Here is a 16,706-nt window from a genome sequence, read left to right on the forward strand (position 1 = left end):
TGGCTGGTCTCTTTGTGAAAGGCTGTAGCTGGTCTCTTTGTGACAGGTTGTGGCTGGTCTCTTTGTGACAGGCTGTGGCTGGTCTCTTTGTGACAGGTTGTGGCTGTTCTCTTTGTGACAGGCTGTGGCTGGTCTCTTTGTGACAGGTTGTGGCTGGTCTCTTTGTGACAGGCTGTGGCTGGTCTCTTTGTGACAGGTTGTGGCTGTTCTCTTTGTGACAGGCTGTGGCTGTTCTCTTTGTGACAGGCTGTGGCTGGTCTCTTTGTGACAGGCTGTGGCTGGTCTCTTTGTGAAAGGCTGTAGCTGGTCTCTGTGACAGGCTGTGGCTGGTCTCTTTGTGAAGGCTGTGGCTGGTCTCTGTGACAGTCTGTGGCTGGTCTCTGTGACAGGCTGTGGCTGGTCTCTGTGACAGGCTGTGGCTGGTCTCTGTGACAGGCTGTGGCTGGTCTCTGTGACAGGCTGTGGCTGGTCTCTTTGTGACAGGCTGTGGCTGGTCTCTTTGTGACAGGCTGTGGCTGGTCTCTTTGTGACAGGCTGTGGCTGGTCTCTGTGACAGGCTGTGGCTGGTCTCTTTGTGAAAGGCTGTAGCTGGTCTCTGTGACAGGCTGTGGCTGGTCTCTTTGTGACAGGCTGTGGCTGGTCTCTGTGACAGGCTGTGGCTGGTCTCTGTGACAGGCTGTGGCTGGTCTCTCTGTGACGGGCTGTCGCTGGTCTCTCTGTGACAGGCTGTGGCTGGTCTCTGTGACAGGCTGTGGCTGTTCTCTTTGTGACAGGCTGTGGCTGGTCTCTTTGTGACAGGCTGTGGCTGGTCTCTGTGACAGGTTGTGGCTGGTCTCTCTGTGACGGGCTGTCGCTGGTCTCTCTGTGACAGGCTGTGGCTGGTCTCTGTGACGGGCTGTGGCTGGTCTCTGTGACAGGCTGTGGCTGTTCTCTTTGTGACAGGCTGTGGCTGGTCTCTTTGTGACAGGCTGTGGCTGGTCTCTGTGACAGGTTGTGGCTGGTCTCTTTGTGACAGGCTGTGGCTGGCCTCTTTGTGACAGGCTGTGGCTGGCCTCTTTGTGACAGACTATGGCTGGTCTCTTTGTGACAGGCTGTGGCTGGTCTCTTTTTGACAGGCTGTGGCTGGTCTCTTTGCTGCGATCATGGTGTCGGAGGCTTTGTCCCAGTCCGCTGCGGTGTGAGAGACGGCTCTTCCTCCCACTCACCCCCAACATCCCCCCTCCAGCAGCTCCCTGCTCCTGCCCTGCCTCCTATCTCGGGCAGGCTTTTCTTTGATGCCCCTGTTCTCCAGAGCCGAAGCTCCGCATTGTGCCCAAGCTGGCAAACACAGCGCACCCGGTACCCTCGACAGTGAAGCTGCAGGCCACATCGATCACTTGTCCTGGGTTTCCCATATCATGCCAATTCTTTCTCCAGTGTCTCATTTTTCAAAAGCAAAGGAACATTTGCTATTATTGCTTTTGTTACAGGAGTTACTAGGGGGGACACCTGAACACAGTCACCTTTCATTGAAAAGCCTTCCTCTACTAGTTTATTGGCAAGTGGCACCTCTCTCAAAAAGATGATAGCTTTGTTCATACGAGCTGTCAACTTGCTGTTTTCAAAGACCACCACCCCTCCCACTGCCAGCAGGCACTCCTCCACTGACACCCCGACACCCCGGCACTCAGCAAGCAGCACACACCGTGTCGTCAGGTCAGAGCCCCAGCCCTCCGGAGAGAGACCCCATGATGGGGTCGACACACACAAAACACTAAACAACCAAACACATAAGAAACTAAACTAAAACGATGAACAAATAAACACACAATAAGAAAAAAATGAGAGAAACAGTGAGAGAGAGAAGCTAAAGCTTTATTCGTTCAATAAGTAAAGACCCTCATTAAAACAGTGGGACCTGTCCGTCCACAAGATATATAGAAAAAAGATCTCTCTATTCCTCTCCCTTTCTCCTCTATCCCCCTCCCCTCACCCATCTGCTCTCTCCATCACACCTCTCCCCGTCTCCCCTTTCCCTCCGTCTCTTCCTCTCCCAGGTTTTCCAAAGAAGGATGAATGGTAAAACCAATTTCTATCGGCGCTGGAAGGAGTACAAGGCTGGCTTTGGGAATGTGAGCGAGGAGTTCTGGCTGGGTAAGTGTCAAACTGATTCATTAGATTAATAACAATGCCTGTATCATACAGCAGCCGGTGTGTGTCTCTGTGGGCTGCACACTGTTACAGCCTTCACGCTTAACAATAATATGGAGACCTTGCTGTGCCCTGCTGCTGAAGGGGTTAACTCCGCCCGGTTCCTGTGTGTTTCAGGCAATGAGAACCTGCACAGCCTCACAACTCACAACCCCCAGAGCCTGAGAGTGGATCTGAGGGCAGGGAACGATACGGCACACGCTGTTTACAAGACCTTCAGAGTCGACTCTGAGAAGAAACACTACACCCTGCACATCGCAGGCTACAGCGGAAACGCTGGTACCTCTATACCTCTCTCCTACTGTACTCCCCTCTTCCTCGCTCCTGTCCCTCTCCTCACTCCCCCTCACCCCCTCCTCACTCCCTCCCCCTCACCCCCTCTCCCTCTCCTCACTCCCCTCCCTCTCTCCTCACCCCCCTCCCCCTCTCCTCACTCCCCCTCACTCCCCTCTCCCTCTCCTCACTCCCCTCTCCCTCTCCTCACTCTCCCTCACCCTCTCTCCCCTCTCCCTCTCCTCACTCCCCCTCACCCCCTCCTCACTCCCCTCTCCCTCTCCTCACGCCCCTCTCCCTCTCCCTCTCCTCACTCCCCCTCACCCTCTCTCCCTCTCCCTCACCCTCTCTCCCTCTCCTCACTCCTCACTCCCCCTCACTCCCCCTCACCCTCTCTCCCTCTCCTCACTCCCCTCTCCCTCTCCTCACTCCCCCTCACCCTCTCTCCCTCTCCTCACTCCCCCTCACCCCCTCCTCACTCCCCTCTCCCTCTCCTCACTCCCCCTCACTCCCCCTCACTCCCCTCTCCCTCTCCTCACTCCCCTCTCCTCACTCCCCCTCACTCCCCCTCACCCTCTCTCCCTCTCCTCACTCTCCCTTATTATTATTATTATTATTATTATTATTATTATTTGTTTATTTAGCAGACACCTTTACCAAGGTGACTTACAGAGACTAGGGTGTGTGAACTATGCATCAGCTGCAGAGTCACTTACAATTACGTCTCACCCGAAAGACGGAGCACAAGGAGGTTAAGTGACTTGCTCAGGGTCACACAATGAGTCTGGCTGAGGTTGGATTTGAACCGGGGACCTCCTGGTTACAAGCCCTTTTCTTTATCCACAGGACCGCACAGCCTTATGCTTCCTTCTCTTTATATCTTCCTGTCTCCCTCTTCACCCCTTCTCAACTTCAAATGTATTTGTTTAACTCCACTAAACTTCTCCTCCTCCCCCTCTCTCCTTCTCTCCTCACACTGTAATATATTCAGCAGTGAACCCTTCTGTTTTCTCTACTCCCTCGGTAATCCCTGTTATCCCCCTCTCCCCTAGGTGACTCTCTCCGTTACCATGACGACCGCCCGTTCTCAACCAAGGACCACGACCCCAAGCCCTTCTTCACCCGCTGTGCCATCTCCTACAAGGGGGGCTGGTGGTACAAGAACTGCCACCGGGTCAACCTGAACGGGCTGTACGCAAACAACAAGGACCACCAGGTAAACACAGAGAAAGAGAGACACAGAGAGAGACTGAGAGAGACACTGAGAGAGACACTGAGAGAGAGACTGAGAGAGAGACTTAGAGAGAGACTGAGAGAGAGAGACTGAGAGAGAGACTGAGAGAGACACTGAGAGAGACACTGAGAGAGAGACTGAGAGAGAGACTTAGAGAGAGACTTAGAGAGAGACTGAGAGAGAGACTGAGAGAGAGACTTAGAGAGAGACTGAGAGAGATACTGAGAGAGAGAGACTGAGAGAGAGACTTAGAGAGAGACTTAGAGAGAGACTGAGAGAGAGAGACTGAGAGAGAGCGACAGAGAGAGAGAGACTGAGAGAGAGACTGAGAGAGAGACTGAGAGAGAGAGACTGAGAGAGAGACTTAGAGAGAGACTTAGAGAGAGAGACTGAGAGAGAGACTGAGAGAGACACTGAGAGAGAGACTGAGAGAGAGACTTAGAGAGAGACTTAGAGAGAGAGACTGAGAGAGAGACTGAGAGAGACACTGAGAGAGACACTGAGAGAGAGACTGAGAGAGACTGAGAGAGAGAGACTGAGAGAGAGACTTAGAGAGAGACTGAGAGAGATACTGAGAGAGAGAGACTGAGAGAGAGACTTAGAGAGAGACTTAGAGAGAGACAGAGAGAGAGACTGAGAGAGAGCGACAGAGAGAGAGAGACTGAGAGAGAGACTGAGAGAGAGACTGAGAGAGAGAGACTGAGAGAGAGACTTAGAGAGAGAGACTGAGAGAGAGACTGAGAGAGAGACTGAGAGAGAGAGACTGAGAGAGAGAGACTGAGAGAGAGACTGAGAGAGAGACTTAGAGAGATACTTAGAGAGAGAGACTGAGAGAGAGACTGAGAGAGAGACTGAGAGAGAGACTTAGAGAGAGACTGAGAGAGAGACTGAGAGAGAGAGACTGAGAGAGAGACTGAGAGAGAGACTGAGAGAGAGAGACAGACTTTTGACTTTTAAAATCCCTTTATTCTATAAATTAGAAAACAATTATAAAAACTAAATGAAGCCAAAACAAACAAAAAAAAACACTGGTGCAAAAAAACATAACAAATCCAACATTTCTCATCCCAGTTTAAAAAAGTCCAGTTCAATGAGATCTTAGTTTTTCATAGTTTCTCACAAGAGCATAACAAGCTGCCCCTCCTCAGTCACGGCACACACCCCCTCCCCAATGCACCAACGACTCTCAAAATTGTCCAGGTCGTGCACCATTTTAAAATAAGCAAATTCCATTTTGATCCTGGAGACCATCAGGATCCTAAAAACACTAATAGGATTTATAAAACCAGTGGCTAAAATCTTATTTTTTCGGGATTTTAAAATAGCTAATTTCGCCTGACCAAGGACAAAGTTAACCAATGAGCACCTATCCCTCCGTGCAAAACTATACTTTACACTAAAAACAAAAAAAGTTTTAGTAAAAGTAACCCCCAAGGAAGCCAGCAGGTTCTCTAAAAACAAAAAGCAGTGTGGAGTAGTGGTTAGGGCTCTGGACTCTTGACCGGAGGGTTGTGGGTTCAATCCCCAGTGGGAGACACTGCTGTTGTACCCTTGAGCAAGGTACTTTACCTAGATTGCTCCAGTAAAAACCCAACTGTAAAAATGGGTAATTGTATGTAAAATAATGTGATATCTGTATAATGTGAAATAATGTATAATGTGATATCTTGTAACAATTGTAAGTCGCCCTGGATAAGGGCGTCTGCTAAGAAATAAATAATAATAATAATAATAATAATAATAATAATAAAAAGAAGGGCTGCAGCCGAGGGCAATCCACAAACAAATGGAAAACAGTCTCTTCCGCGGGACAGAAGGGGCACTGGACACTGACCCCCGGTTCCACTCGGCTAAGATAACGGTTTGTGGCAAAAATGCCATGCAGCACTCTCCATTGCAGGTCTCCGGAGCGCTTAGGCAAGGGAAGCTTATACAGCACCCTCCAGGCAGGAACTTCATCAACAGGGACACTAAGGTGAGCCCTCCACTTAGTGTCCACCAGGTCTTTCAGCTTATTAAAATGTCTGGTTTTCACACAGATCTCATACAATGCCTTTTTCTCAATTGTGTGGAAGGCCACCTCAGTGACCTTCCTAAGTGACAGCAGCTTTCCAGCCGGCTCCTCCTCCACTGTCACTGAAGGGGAGACCAGCACTGCGGGGAACAGGGGTTCCTGCTCTGGAGCCACGCGCTCCGCCAGAAACCTGCTCAGAAACTGGGAGAGTGCCGGACAGAGGGATGCCTGGAGATCACTCAGCACTGTCTCCAGGAAACGCTCTGATCTAATATTCAGTGCAGGGGTTAAAACCCTGCTGGCTTTCCAACTAAAAAGGTTAAAGTCAATTAAATGCCCCAGTTTAGTAAAACCGGCTTTAAAAAACAAAGTGGATAAAAAAACAGAGCTAAAAACCTCGCATTTAAAAATGGGGTTAAAAAACAGGGGCTCTTCAAAAACCCACTGTGTGCTCTGTGATTCTTCTGACCTTGTGATCTTTAAAAGTCTCCAAGCATTTAAAAGATTCTTATAAAAACCCTCCAACCTTGCATCACTAAAACAATCAAGAGATATTAAAAACAAATGTCTGTCAAAGCCCAGCCTCCCTGCCTTCTGCAATAAACAAAACGCCAGGTCTCTCCAGCTCAGCTGTGGTGTGTACAGCAGTCTCTGGGCAGCCTGCAGCCTAAACGCTGCCATCCTGCTAGGGATATCAATGAGCCCCTGCCCTCCCTCTTCACGGGGGAGATACAAAACAGCCGGGCGCAGCCAGTGATGCCCGCTCCAAAAAAACTGCACCAGGCATTTCTGTATTTCGTTTAACAAAAACAGGGGAGGATCCAGGCACACCAGCTTATGCCAAAGCATGGAGGCGACAAGATTGTTAATGATGAGGACCCTGCCCCTGAAGGAGAGCCGAGAGAGGAGCCACTGCCAGCTCTGCAGCCTCCCCTTCACCCTGTCCAGCAGCCCCTCCCAGTTCTGCTGCATGAATTGCTCATTCCCAAAATAAATACCTAAAAGTTTGACCCCAGTTTTACTCCAGCTTAAAAACGAAGGCAGTAAAGGAGGGGGGGTATCCTCCCAGCTGCCAACAAGAAAAGCTTCACTTTTTGCCCAGTTTACTCGTGCTGAGGTTGCCTTTTCATACATTATAATGCATGACTCCAGCACAGCGACGTCTTGGTCAGTTGTAACAAACACGCTGAGATCGTCAGCATATGCGGAGAGTTTAATAGGGGTTGCATTGGGTGCAGCTGGCACTGCCAACCCAGGCAGTTTCTCCCTCAGCTGGTGTAACAGGGGCTCTATAGAGAGGGCATAGAGCATCCCTGAGAGGGAGCAGCCCTGCCGTATCCCCCTCTGCACAGGGAAGGGGACAGTCAAACTGTTATTAATCTTCACAACACTAAAAACATTGTGATAAAGGAGTCTTATAAAAGAAGTAAAAACAGGGCCAAAACCAAATGCTTTTAAAACACGAAACAGATACTCATGGTCAACTCTATCAAAAGCTTTTTCTTGATCAAGCAAAATTAGACCAAAATCAACATTAAAAACTTTGGATACATTAAAAAGATCTCTTAATAAAAACAAATTATCAAAAATCGATCTCTCAGGCACACAGTATGACTGGTCTGTGTGCACCACTGATCCAATCTTGGTCTTTAGGCGATTAGCGAGAGTCTTGGAAAGTAGTTTATAATCGGAGCACAGCAAGGAGACAGGGCGCCAGTTCTTGATGTTACAGAGGTCTCCTTTCTTGGGTAGCAGTGTTATCACTGCCCTGCGGCAGCTCAGCGGCAGCTCCCCATCCCGGACACATTCCTGCAGGACCTGGTACAGGTCCTCACCAACACAGTTCCAAAACTTCTGGTAAAATTCTGCAGGCAGTCCATCCAGTCCGGGAGCCTTCCCTTTGGAGAGCTGCACCACAGCCGCAGTGAGCTCTGGGAATGCCAACGGAATGTCCAGTCCGCTGCTCTCCTCCTTGTCAAGGCTGGGGAGACCCTGGAGAAGCCGCTCCATCTCTCCCGGGTCGCAGCCCTCAGCCTTGTAGAGATCAGAATAAAAGCTCACTGCAACACGCCTGAGCTCCGCAGGGCTGGAGACCTCTCTCCCCCCGGGCAGCCTCAGACAGCACATTGTCTTGCGCTCTGCTGTCTTCCTCTCCAGGCCGAAGAAGAAGGCTGTGGGGGCGTCCATATCTTTAAGCTCAGTAAAGCGGGCTCTGAGCAGAGAGCCCTTCACCTTCTTCTCCAGCAGGCTGCCCAGGAGCTGCCTCCTCTCCTGCAGGCCCCGATACGCCCCCTCATCGCTCTCGCTGGCCAGCTGGCTCTCAAACTCAACAATCTCTCTCTCCAGCTCACTGACCACTGCATCCACTGACCTGGTGACATTGAGTGTGTACTGTTGACAGAAAAGTTTTATTTGAATCTTCCCTATATCCCACCACTGTCTTAAACTACTATAATTAGTTTTTTTCATTTTGCCAATTTTTCCAAAACAACTCGAAACAATCAGTGAAGTTTTTATCCTGTAGCAGATTGTTATTAAAGTGCCAATATGATTTTGAATATGATTGGATTGGTAGTGAAACAGTGACGGAAACAAAATGATGATCAGAAAGGCTACTGGGTACTATACTGCTTTTAATGAATTTGTTAATATGCTGCTGTGGAGTATAGAACCTATCCAGGCGTGCCCCTGACAGCTGATTTTGATTGCATTTGATCCATGTATACTGTCTACTTGTGGGATGAGAAATCCTCCAAATGTCAACCAGGTCAAAAATATTTAATACAGTGGCCAGCTCCCTGACAGATTGGGGATGGGGTTCCCCGTGGTTTCTATCTTTATTAAAATCCATAGTACAATTAAAATCTCCCCCCACCACGAGGAAATTATCTGTACTGCAACCCCTGAGTACCTGACTGAGCTTTTTAAAAAATAAAATCCTCTCCTCCCCAACATTTGGTGCATAAATATTAATAAAATCAATAAAAATACCAGCGTGTTTTATCTGTACTTTTAAAAGTCGACCTTGAATAATCTCCTCAATAGATAAAATCTCCGCCCCAAATCCTGGAGAAAATAAAACAGCAACCCCAGCACTAAAATTAGAACCGTGGCTTAAAATGCAGTCGCCCCTCCACTCAGACTGCCAGTGAGACTGATTACTGCTGTCTGAGTGTGTCTCCTGCAATAAAATCACGTTTGAATGCTTACTGTTTAAAAAATCAAATAATTGTGCTCTTTTATTAAAATCCCTGCACCCGTTCACGTTAAAAGAGCCTAAAATAATTTTCTCCATTGATAAAAATAGATTATTCAAAAATAACAAACACGTTAAAAAACAAAAATTCTTAATAAAAATAGCCATTAAAAATGTTTAGATGTGGCTAACGTTTTCCGAACTAAGCTGACATATTTTTTAAGTCTGAACCTTTTTTTCTGTTCAAACTCAATTATAGTCGATTTCCTTAAAATTAAATCTGCAGAACACAAAAACAGTTTCTGGTCTGGGAAGAAGGATTTAATGTCTACTCGCCTCTTACCTTTTGTTTTTTCGAGAAAGTCGCTGATCTCTGTTAGTGAATACAGTTTCCCCCTTTGGCTGGCCGTGATGTCAGAGAGCTGCGAGGTGTCGGAGAGCCCGTCCTCCCATCCATCCTCTTCCGATCCCGCTGATCCGTCCTCCTCCTCGCCCGCAGAATCTCCATCAGCCGCCGGCATCTCCGCTACCGACCCAGCAGGCTGAGGAGTCTCATCACTGGGGGGGACATCAACAGGGCCTGCCTGAGCCCCGAGGCTATCACCCCCAACATCGCTCCCTTCCTGCACCGAGTCCTCAGACAAGAGATCCGCGGGTTGAGGCCCGCCTTTCTCTTGCCCTTCAGACCCGGTGCTCGGCTCCACCACAGCGGAGGGTTGAGACCCTACGCCGCTGTCGTGAGATACCATAATGGGCCCCCACACAGACTCTTCCTCACCCGCCGCCGGGTCGGCAGCAGCAGATGTTCTTTTTTTTAATTTTCTTTTCTTAATGACTGCAGCGTACACCCCCTCCTTGTCTGCGTCGGCCGGCGCTGCAGCCCCCGGTTCGGCTGCAGCCGCGCTGGTACCCAGCTCCTCCGGTCTCTTCCTCCTGGGCCGCGGCTCAGGTCTCGGCGGCTCCTCCACCTCCGCTCTCTGAACAACCGCGGCCGCCTTCCCGTCATCATTACGACTACTTGTCCCTTCTTCAGTTTGTAGCTTGGGGCAGGTCCGTTTAAGATGCCCCTGTTCCCCGCAAGAAAAACATTTAAAAACCTCTGTGCTAGCAAAAACAACATAATCCCTGCCCTCTATATTAAAACGCCAAGCTACATTTAAACTTTTTTCCGGGTTATCAAGTAGTACAAAAACTTGTCTCCTAAAAGACATAACGTGTTTAATTTCTGGATTTTTACATCCAAGGGGAATCATTTTAATCGGCGACATTATTTTACCGTATCTGGAAAGTTCTCTTTCAATTAATGAATTATTAATAAAAGGGGGAATATTTGACAATATCACTTTGGTAAGAGGCGTAGATAACGGTGTTACAGTTACCAAAGAATCATTCAACATAAATCCCTCTTCCACAATTTTGTTAACCAGATTTTCTTGATTAAGAAAAACGACTATAGCTTTGTTCATCCGTGAGGCGGATTTGATTTTTTCAAAACCGACCACCCGCCCCACGGCAAGCAGCACATCTTCAACAGAATCATTATTTTCGGAAAAAACTTTAAAACCGTGGCGCCTAGTAAGCCCCCCCAACCCACCGGAGTGGGAGCCCATCTTCGGGCACACACTGGCTAAAACGTTTAAAAAGTACTAAGAATAGAAAAAATACTTTTAAAAAACGTTTAAATAAATATATAATAAATAAATATATAAGTAAATGGCGATAAATTCACCACTACCGCTCTCACACAGCTCACAAACCCTGCCGCAGCAGAGCCCTCCCACAATCCTCAGAGAGAGAGAGAGAGAGAGAGAGAGAGACTGAGAGAGAGACTGAGAGAGAGACTGAGAGAGACACTGAGAGAGAGACTTAGAGAGAGACTGAGAGAGAGAGACAGAGAGAGAGACTGAGAGAGAGACTGAGAGAGAGCGACAGAGAGAGAGACTGAGAGAGAGACTGAGAGAGACACTGAGAGAGACACTGAGAGAGAGACTGAGAGAGACACTGAGAGAGAGACTTAGAGAGAGACTGAGAGAGAGAGACAGAGAGAGAGACTGAGAGAGAGACTGAGAGAGAGCGACAGAGAGAGAGACTGAGAGAGAGACTGAGAGAGACACTGAGAGAGAGACTGAGAGAGAGACTGAGAGAGACACTGAGAGAGAGACTGAGAGAGAGACTGAGAGAGACACTGAGAGAGACACTGAGAGAGAGACTGAGAGAGAGACTTAGAGAGAGACTGAGAGAGAGAGACAGAGAGAGTCTGATACACAAAGACATACTGAGAGACAGAGAGACTGGGACACAGAGATACTGAGAGACAGAGAGAGAGACTGAGAAAGAGAGAGAGACAGAGAGAGAGAGAGAGTCTGATACACAGAGACACTGAGAGACAGACAGAGACTGAGAAGACTGAGAGATACACACACTGAGAGACACAAACTGAGAGAGACACACTGAGAGAAAAACTGATTGAGGCACAGAGAGAGACACTGAGAGATACAAAGAGAGAGAGAGAGAGAGAGAGAGAGAGAGAGAAATAAGACATGATTAATACTTCCCTTAACAAAAATTACTATCAGACTCAAAATTATACCAATCTTGCAGTTACTGATTTAAACACGATATAAAAAAAACATTAAACAAAAAAACATCAAAAAAGCCTAAGAAAAATTAAGAGAAAAATGAGAACCGTGGTTTGACAGAGACTGTGTAAAATTAAGACAATTAATCAGGACAGACCTGAGGGACTCGTATCATCAGACACTGAGAGAGTACAAAGCCACTGTCAGACACAAACAGGACAGCTACATGCAACACAAACTGGACCAGATCGAAGAGGCCGTGGAACACAACTCATTCTGGAAAACCTGGAACAAACTGAACCCCAACAAACAGAAAAGCTCCCTAGCAATCCAGAATAGTCAAATCTGGACAGAACATTTCCAGTGATTGTATAAAGGAACCCAAACTGAAACCCTCACACCCCAACAAACTGACATGCTAAACAAATTGACACCCTCACACCCCAACAAACTGACATGCTAAACAAACTGACACCCTGACACCCCAACAAACTGACATGCTAAACAAACTGACACCCTGACACCCCAACAAACTGACATGCTAAACAAACTGACACCCTGACACCCCAACAAACTGACATGCTAAACAAACTGACACCCTCACACCCCAACAAACTGACATGCTAAACAAACTGACACCCTGACACCCCAACAAACTGACATGCTAAACAAACTGACACCCTGACACCCCAACAAACTGACATGCTAAACAAACTGACACCCTCACACCCCAACAAACTGACATGCTAAACAAACTGACACCCTGACACCCCAACAAACTGACATGCTAAACAAACTGACACCCTCACACCCCAACAAACTGACATTCTAAACAAACTGAGCTCCCTGGAGGCAGAGAGTGAAGACGACCAAACCCCTCTAGACACCCCCATTACCACTGATGAGATCAGAGAGCACATTTCCAAATTGAAACCCAGAGAAGATCCTCAATGAGATGTTGAAGCACAGCGACTCTGCCCTGCAGGCAGCTCTGTGAGGCTGTTTAACCCTGCCCTGCTCTCTGGACACTTCTCTAACTAATGGGGATAAGAATGTGTTTCTATGGGGGTGTAGTCGTGATGTTTCTGGGTGTGTGTGTGTGTTTCTATGGGGGTGTAGTCGTGATGTTTCTGGGTGTGTGTGTGTTTCTATGGGGGTGAAGTCGTGATGTTTCTGGGTGTGTGTGTTTCTATGGGGTTGTAGTCGTGATGTTTCTGGGTGTGTGTGTGTTTCTATGGAGGTGTAGTCGTGATGTTTCTGGGTGTGTGTTTCTATGAGGGTGTAGTCGTGATGTTTCTGGGTGTGTGTGTGTTTCTATGGGGGTGTAGTCGTGATGTTTCTGGGTGTGTGTGTGTTTCTATGGGGGTGTAGTCGTGATGTTTCTGGGTGTGTGTGTGTGTTTCTATGGGGGTGTAGTCGTGATGTTTCTGGGTGTGTGTGTGTGTTTCTATGGGGGTGTAGTCGTGATGTTTCTGGGTGTGTGTGCGTGTGTTTCTATGAGGGTGTAGTCGTGATGTTTCTGGGTGTGTGTGTTTCTATGGGGGTGTAGTCGTGATGTTTCTGGGTGTGTGTGTGTGTTTCTATGGGGGTGTAGTCGTGATGTTTCTGGGTGTGTGTGTGTTTCTATGGGGGTGTAGTCGTGATGTTTCTGGGTGTGTGTGTTTCTATGAGGGTGTACTTGTGATGTTTCTGGGTGTGTGTGTGTTTCTATGGGGGTGTAGTCGTGATGTTTCTGGGTGTGTGTGTTTCTATGGGGGTGTAGTCGTGATGTTTCTGGGTGTGTGTGTGTTTCTATGGAGGTGTAGTCGTGATGTTTCTGGGTGTGTGTGTGTGTTTCTATGGGGGTGTAGTCGTGATGTTTCTGGGTGTGCGTGTGTGTTTCTATGGGGGTGTAGTCGTGATGTTTCTGGGTGTGTGTGTGTTTCTATGAGGGTGTAGTCGTGATGTTTCTGGGTGTGTGTGTTTCTATGGGGGTGTAGTCGTGATGTTTCTGGGTGTGTGTGTGTTTCTATGGGGGTGTAGTCGTGATGTTTCTGGGTGTGTGTGTTTCTATGGGGGTGTAGTCGTGATGTTTCTGGGTGTGTGTGTGTTTCTATGGGGGTGTAGTCGTGATGTTTCTGGGTGTGTGTGTGTTTCTATGGGGGTGTAGTCGTGATGTTTCTGGGTGTGTGTGTGTGTTTCTATGGGGGTGTAGTCGTGATGTTTCTGGGTGTGTGTGTGTTTCTATGGAGGTGTAGTCGTGATGTTTCTGGGTGTGTGTGTGTTTCTATGGGGGTGTAGTCATGATGTTTCTGGGTGTGTGTGTGTTTCTATGGGGGTGTAGTCGTGATGTTTCTGGGTGTGTGTGTGTTTCTATGGGGGTGTAGTCGTGATGTTTCTGGGTGTGTGTGTGTTTCTATGGGGGTGTCGTTGTGATGTTTCTGGGTCTGTGTGTGTTTCTATGGGGGTGTAGTCATGTCAGATTTGTGTAAAACCAATTTCTCTCTCACCCCTCTCTCCTCTCTCATCTCTGCTCTCCCTCCTCTCATTTCAGGGAGTGAACTGGTTTGACTGGAAAGGTTTGGATTACTCCATCCCCTTCAGTGAAATGAAGATGAGACCCGCCAACTTCCAGCCAGCGAGGAGGAGCGTGTAGTCACCACCCTGCCTCAGCCTCCCTCCCTCGCAATAGAGACTATCCTGCCTCAGCCTTCCTCCCTCGCAATAGAGACTATCCTGCCTCAGCCTCCCTCCCTCGCAATAGAGACTATCCTGCCTCAGCCTTCCTCCCTCGCAATAGAGACCATCCTAACAGAGCTTCCCTCTCTCGCAATAGAGACTATCCTGCCTCAGCCTCCCTTCTTCACAACAGAAACGATGAAGCCCCTCTCAGCCAATCAAAACGCCACATTTCACAACATTCCAGTATTTTAAGTGTGCACAGTAGCCTAGCAACTGACAGCCATTAATTAAGCGTTCTTTACTTTCAGTTAATAGTCCAGTTGACCCTGTCTTTCCCTAGGTATAGCTGAACCAGGAAGTAGTCGTGTGACAGTAAAGGTCACGTTGTTAAAACCCTCCAGCTACACCTCGCCCAGACCGGCCAGCTCAGCTAGACCTGGAGAAGGCAGTGGAAATGAGGCAAGACTTTCTTCTCATTTGATCTTGACGGGCCTCATGAGAAGACACTCCTATCTCGTTTCTATGACACTGTGACACTGCAGTGCCAGTGAGTGTCTCACCCCGGAGGTCATTCTTATCGTTATGTTAAGCAGCAGTTCCTGAATACAGTCCCAGTCATTTGTGATTTTTAATAATTAATGTGTGGCATGTGGTGATGTCTTATTATAACAGGAATCATTTCACACAGTTTGAGAAACTCAGCTTCATTTTTTTTGTAAAGGGTACCCTCCCGGTATATTTCTATTGTAAAAAAAAAAAAGTAATCTCCCCTAGGCAGCTGAAACAGATTGGCAGGTGTGACAGCCACTGTTTACAGAGATAAAGAGGTGAGGGAGTGGCTAATACTGGATGTGGGCGTGGTTTGCTGTTTTAAATGTGTTTTATATACAGAGGGGCGGGGCTTCTAATTGTACAGCACAGCACTTGTTCAAAAAGCTTACATTTTGTATTATATAAATGTCTTTATATATAAATATATTATATATATATATAAGTATTAAGTTGTGTTTTTTGTAAATGCTGGTGTGTATTTTATTGTACACCTCTATTGATAAATGCAGCAAAGCCTTAAAGACATTGTAAAATGAATTGAGAAATGTTTTGACCAGAAGTCTTTCTCAATGTCTTCAATTGAAGACAATACAAAGTTACATTTTTATAGCGCGTTTCATCTAAGCATCACAGAACGCTTTGCAATATATATATATATATATATATATATATATATAATATATATATATATATATACTGGCAAGCCACTTTAGCATTGGGACAGTGTTGGCCCTGATCACAGTCTTGACATGGCCTAGACGCCACGAGGTGCTGGAAGGTGACAAATGGGACCCATTCAGTCATATTTAGTGCAGAGAGGCAGGCAGATGATTGAAGTTCATCCCATCCATGCTCGGCTGGATTGAGATCACTGTGGTGGCCGTGCACGATGCCTGAAGTCTCTCTGTCTCGCGCCTCACTGGCAGTATCAGGGTTCAACATTCCTGAGTAATCAAGGGACCCAGGGTGTACCAGGAGAACAGGACACTATTTGAATCAGGGACAGTGTCAGAATCTGTCTCATTGGAGTTCGATTGATTCTGGTTGGAGTTCTTATATGTTTCTTAATGTTGCTAATATGTATTCTGCATCCTTACCAGCTGCCTGCTTTATTTTTTTAATTTTGGAGGAGATGCTGAAGCAGTTTTTCTCTCTATATGTTATTTTTCGGTTTGGTGTTAATGTCACACACACTGGGTCCTTTGGTTGCGCGTTGTTAGCGTGTTGTTCTCTTGGTATCACGTGTGTTTCTTTTTCAGATGGACAGGTGGCATCATACCTCCCTTTAAAACCAGGCCAACTGTGTGTCTGCCTGTTTGTCTGTGTGTCTAAAAAAAATAAACAAAAATAACTCCCTTAACTATTCCGAGAAGTGTGTCTGCCTATCTCTCTCTCTCTGTCTCTGTCTGTCTGTCTGTCTCTCTGTGTATCTGTTTGTCTGTCTGTCTGTGTCTCTCTATCTGTTTGTCTGTCTGTCTGTATCTCTCTCTGTCTGTGTGTCTGTGTTCTCTTACCCCATTGGCTGGACCATAGTGACACATGAACAGGAAGTTAATTGTGAGGTGTGACGTCCCCTTCCTATCTGGCAGTATCAGGTCACTGTTTTGTGTGTCTGGTATATTTACATTGATATCTATAAATGCATATATGCAGAAACGTAATTGGGGAAACAGATCCCAGCTGTAGGTTTATATAATAAAACATCTCCATACTCTGTGTGTGTGTCGCAGTGCTGTTCCAGCTATCACAGGTTCATACACAAAGACAGTCTGCTTTCTCTTCAGAGAGATGATCTGACTCTCAGAGGACTGGGGGCTGGAAGAGGTCCTACAAGTGAAAGCGGAAACATTTCCTATGGAAGTTGCTTCCCCTGTAATGAGCTGCCTCAGGGGGGACAGCAGCAGAACTTGTCTGTTGCCACATTCTTATTTCTGTGCGTCTCGAATCCTCTGCAGTTCTGATCATGTTTGTTTTTCAATGTGAGCACCATCATCTTTTAATATTTAT

The 16,706-nt window shown here is 47.3% G+C and overlaps 1 protein-coding gene across 3 annotated transcripts in view; it reads left to right on the top strand.

Moving 5' to 3' along the window:
- The window catches only part of LOC117964831 (tenascin-like), an 89,456-nt gene extending 73,043 nt beyond the window's left edge, over nucleotides 1–16,413 (top strand). For all 3 annotated transcript variants that reach the window (XM_059010780.1, XM_059010781.1, XM_059010782.1), the window contains 4 exons: nucleotides 2,037–2,133; nucleotides 2,308–2,469; nucleotides 3,516–3,679; nucleotides 14,020–16,413. In XM_059010780.1, coding sequence (XP_058866763.1) covers nucleotides 2,037–2,133; nucleotides 2,308–2,469; nucleotides 3,516–3,679; nucleotides 14,020–14,121 — 525 coding nt within the window. In that variant the 3' untranslated portion in view covers nucleotides 14,122–16,413. The remainder of the gene's footprint in view (nucleotides 1–2,036; nucleotides 2,134–2,307; nucleotides 2,470–3,515; nucleotides 3,680–14,019) is intronic.
- Nucleotides 16,414–16,706: the final 293 nt, after the last annotated feature.

The sequence above is a fragment of the Acipenser ruthenus genome, chromosome 41, assembly GCF_902713425.1.
Source record: "Acipenser ruthenus chromosome 41, fAciRut3.2 maternal haplotype, whole genome shotgun sequence".
NCBI lineage: Eukaryota > Metazoa > Chordata > Actinopteri > Acipenseriformes > Acipenseridae > Acipenser > Acipenser ruthenus.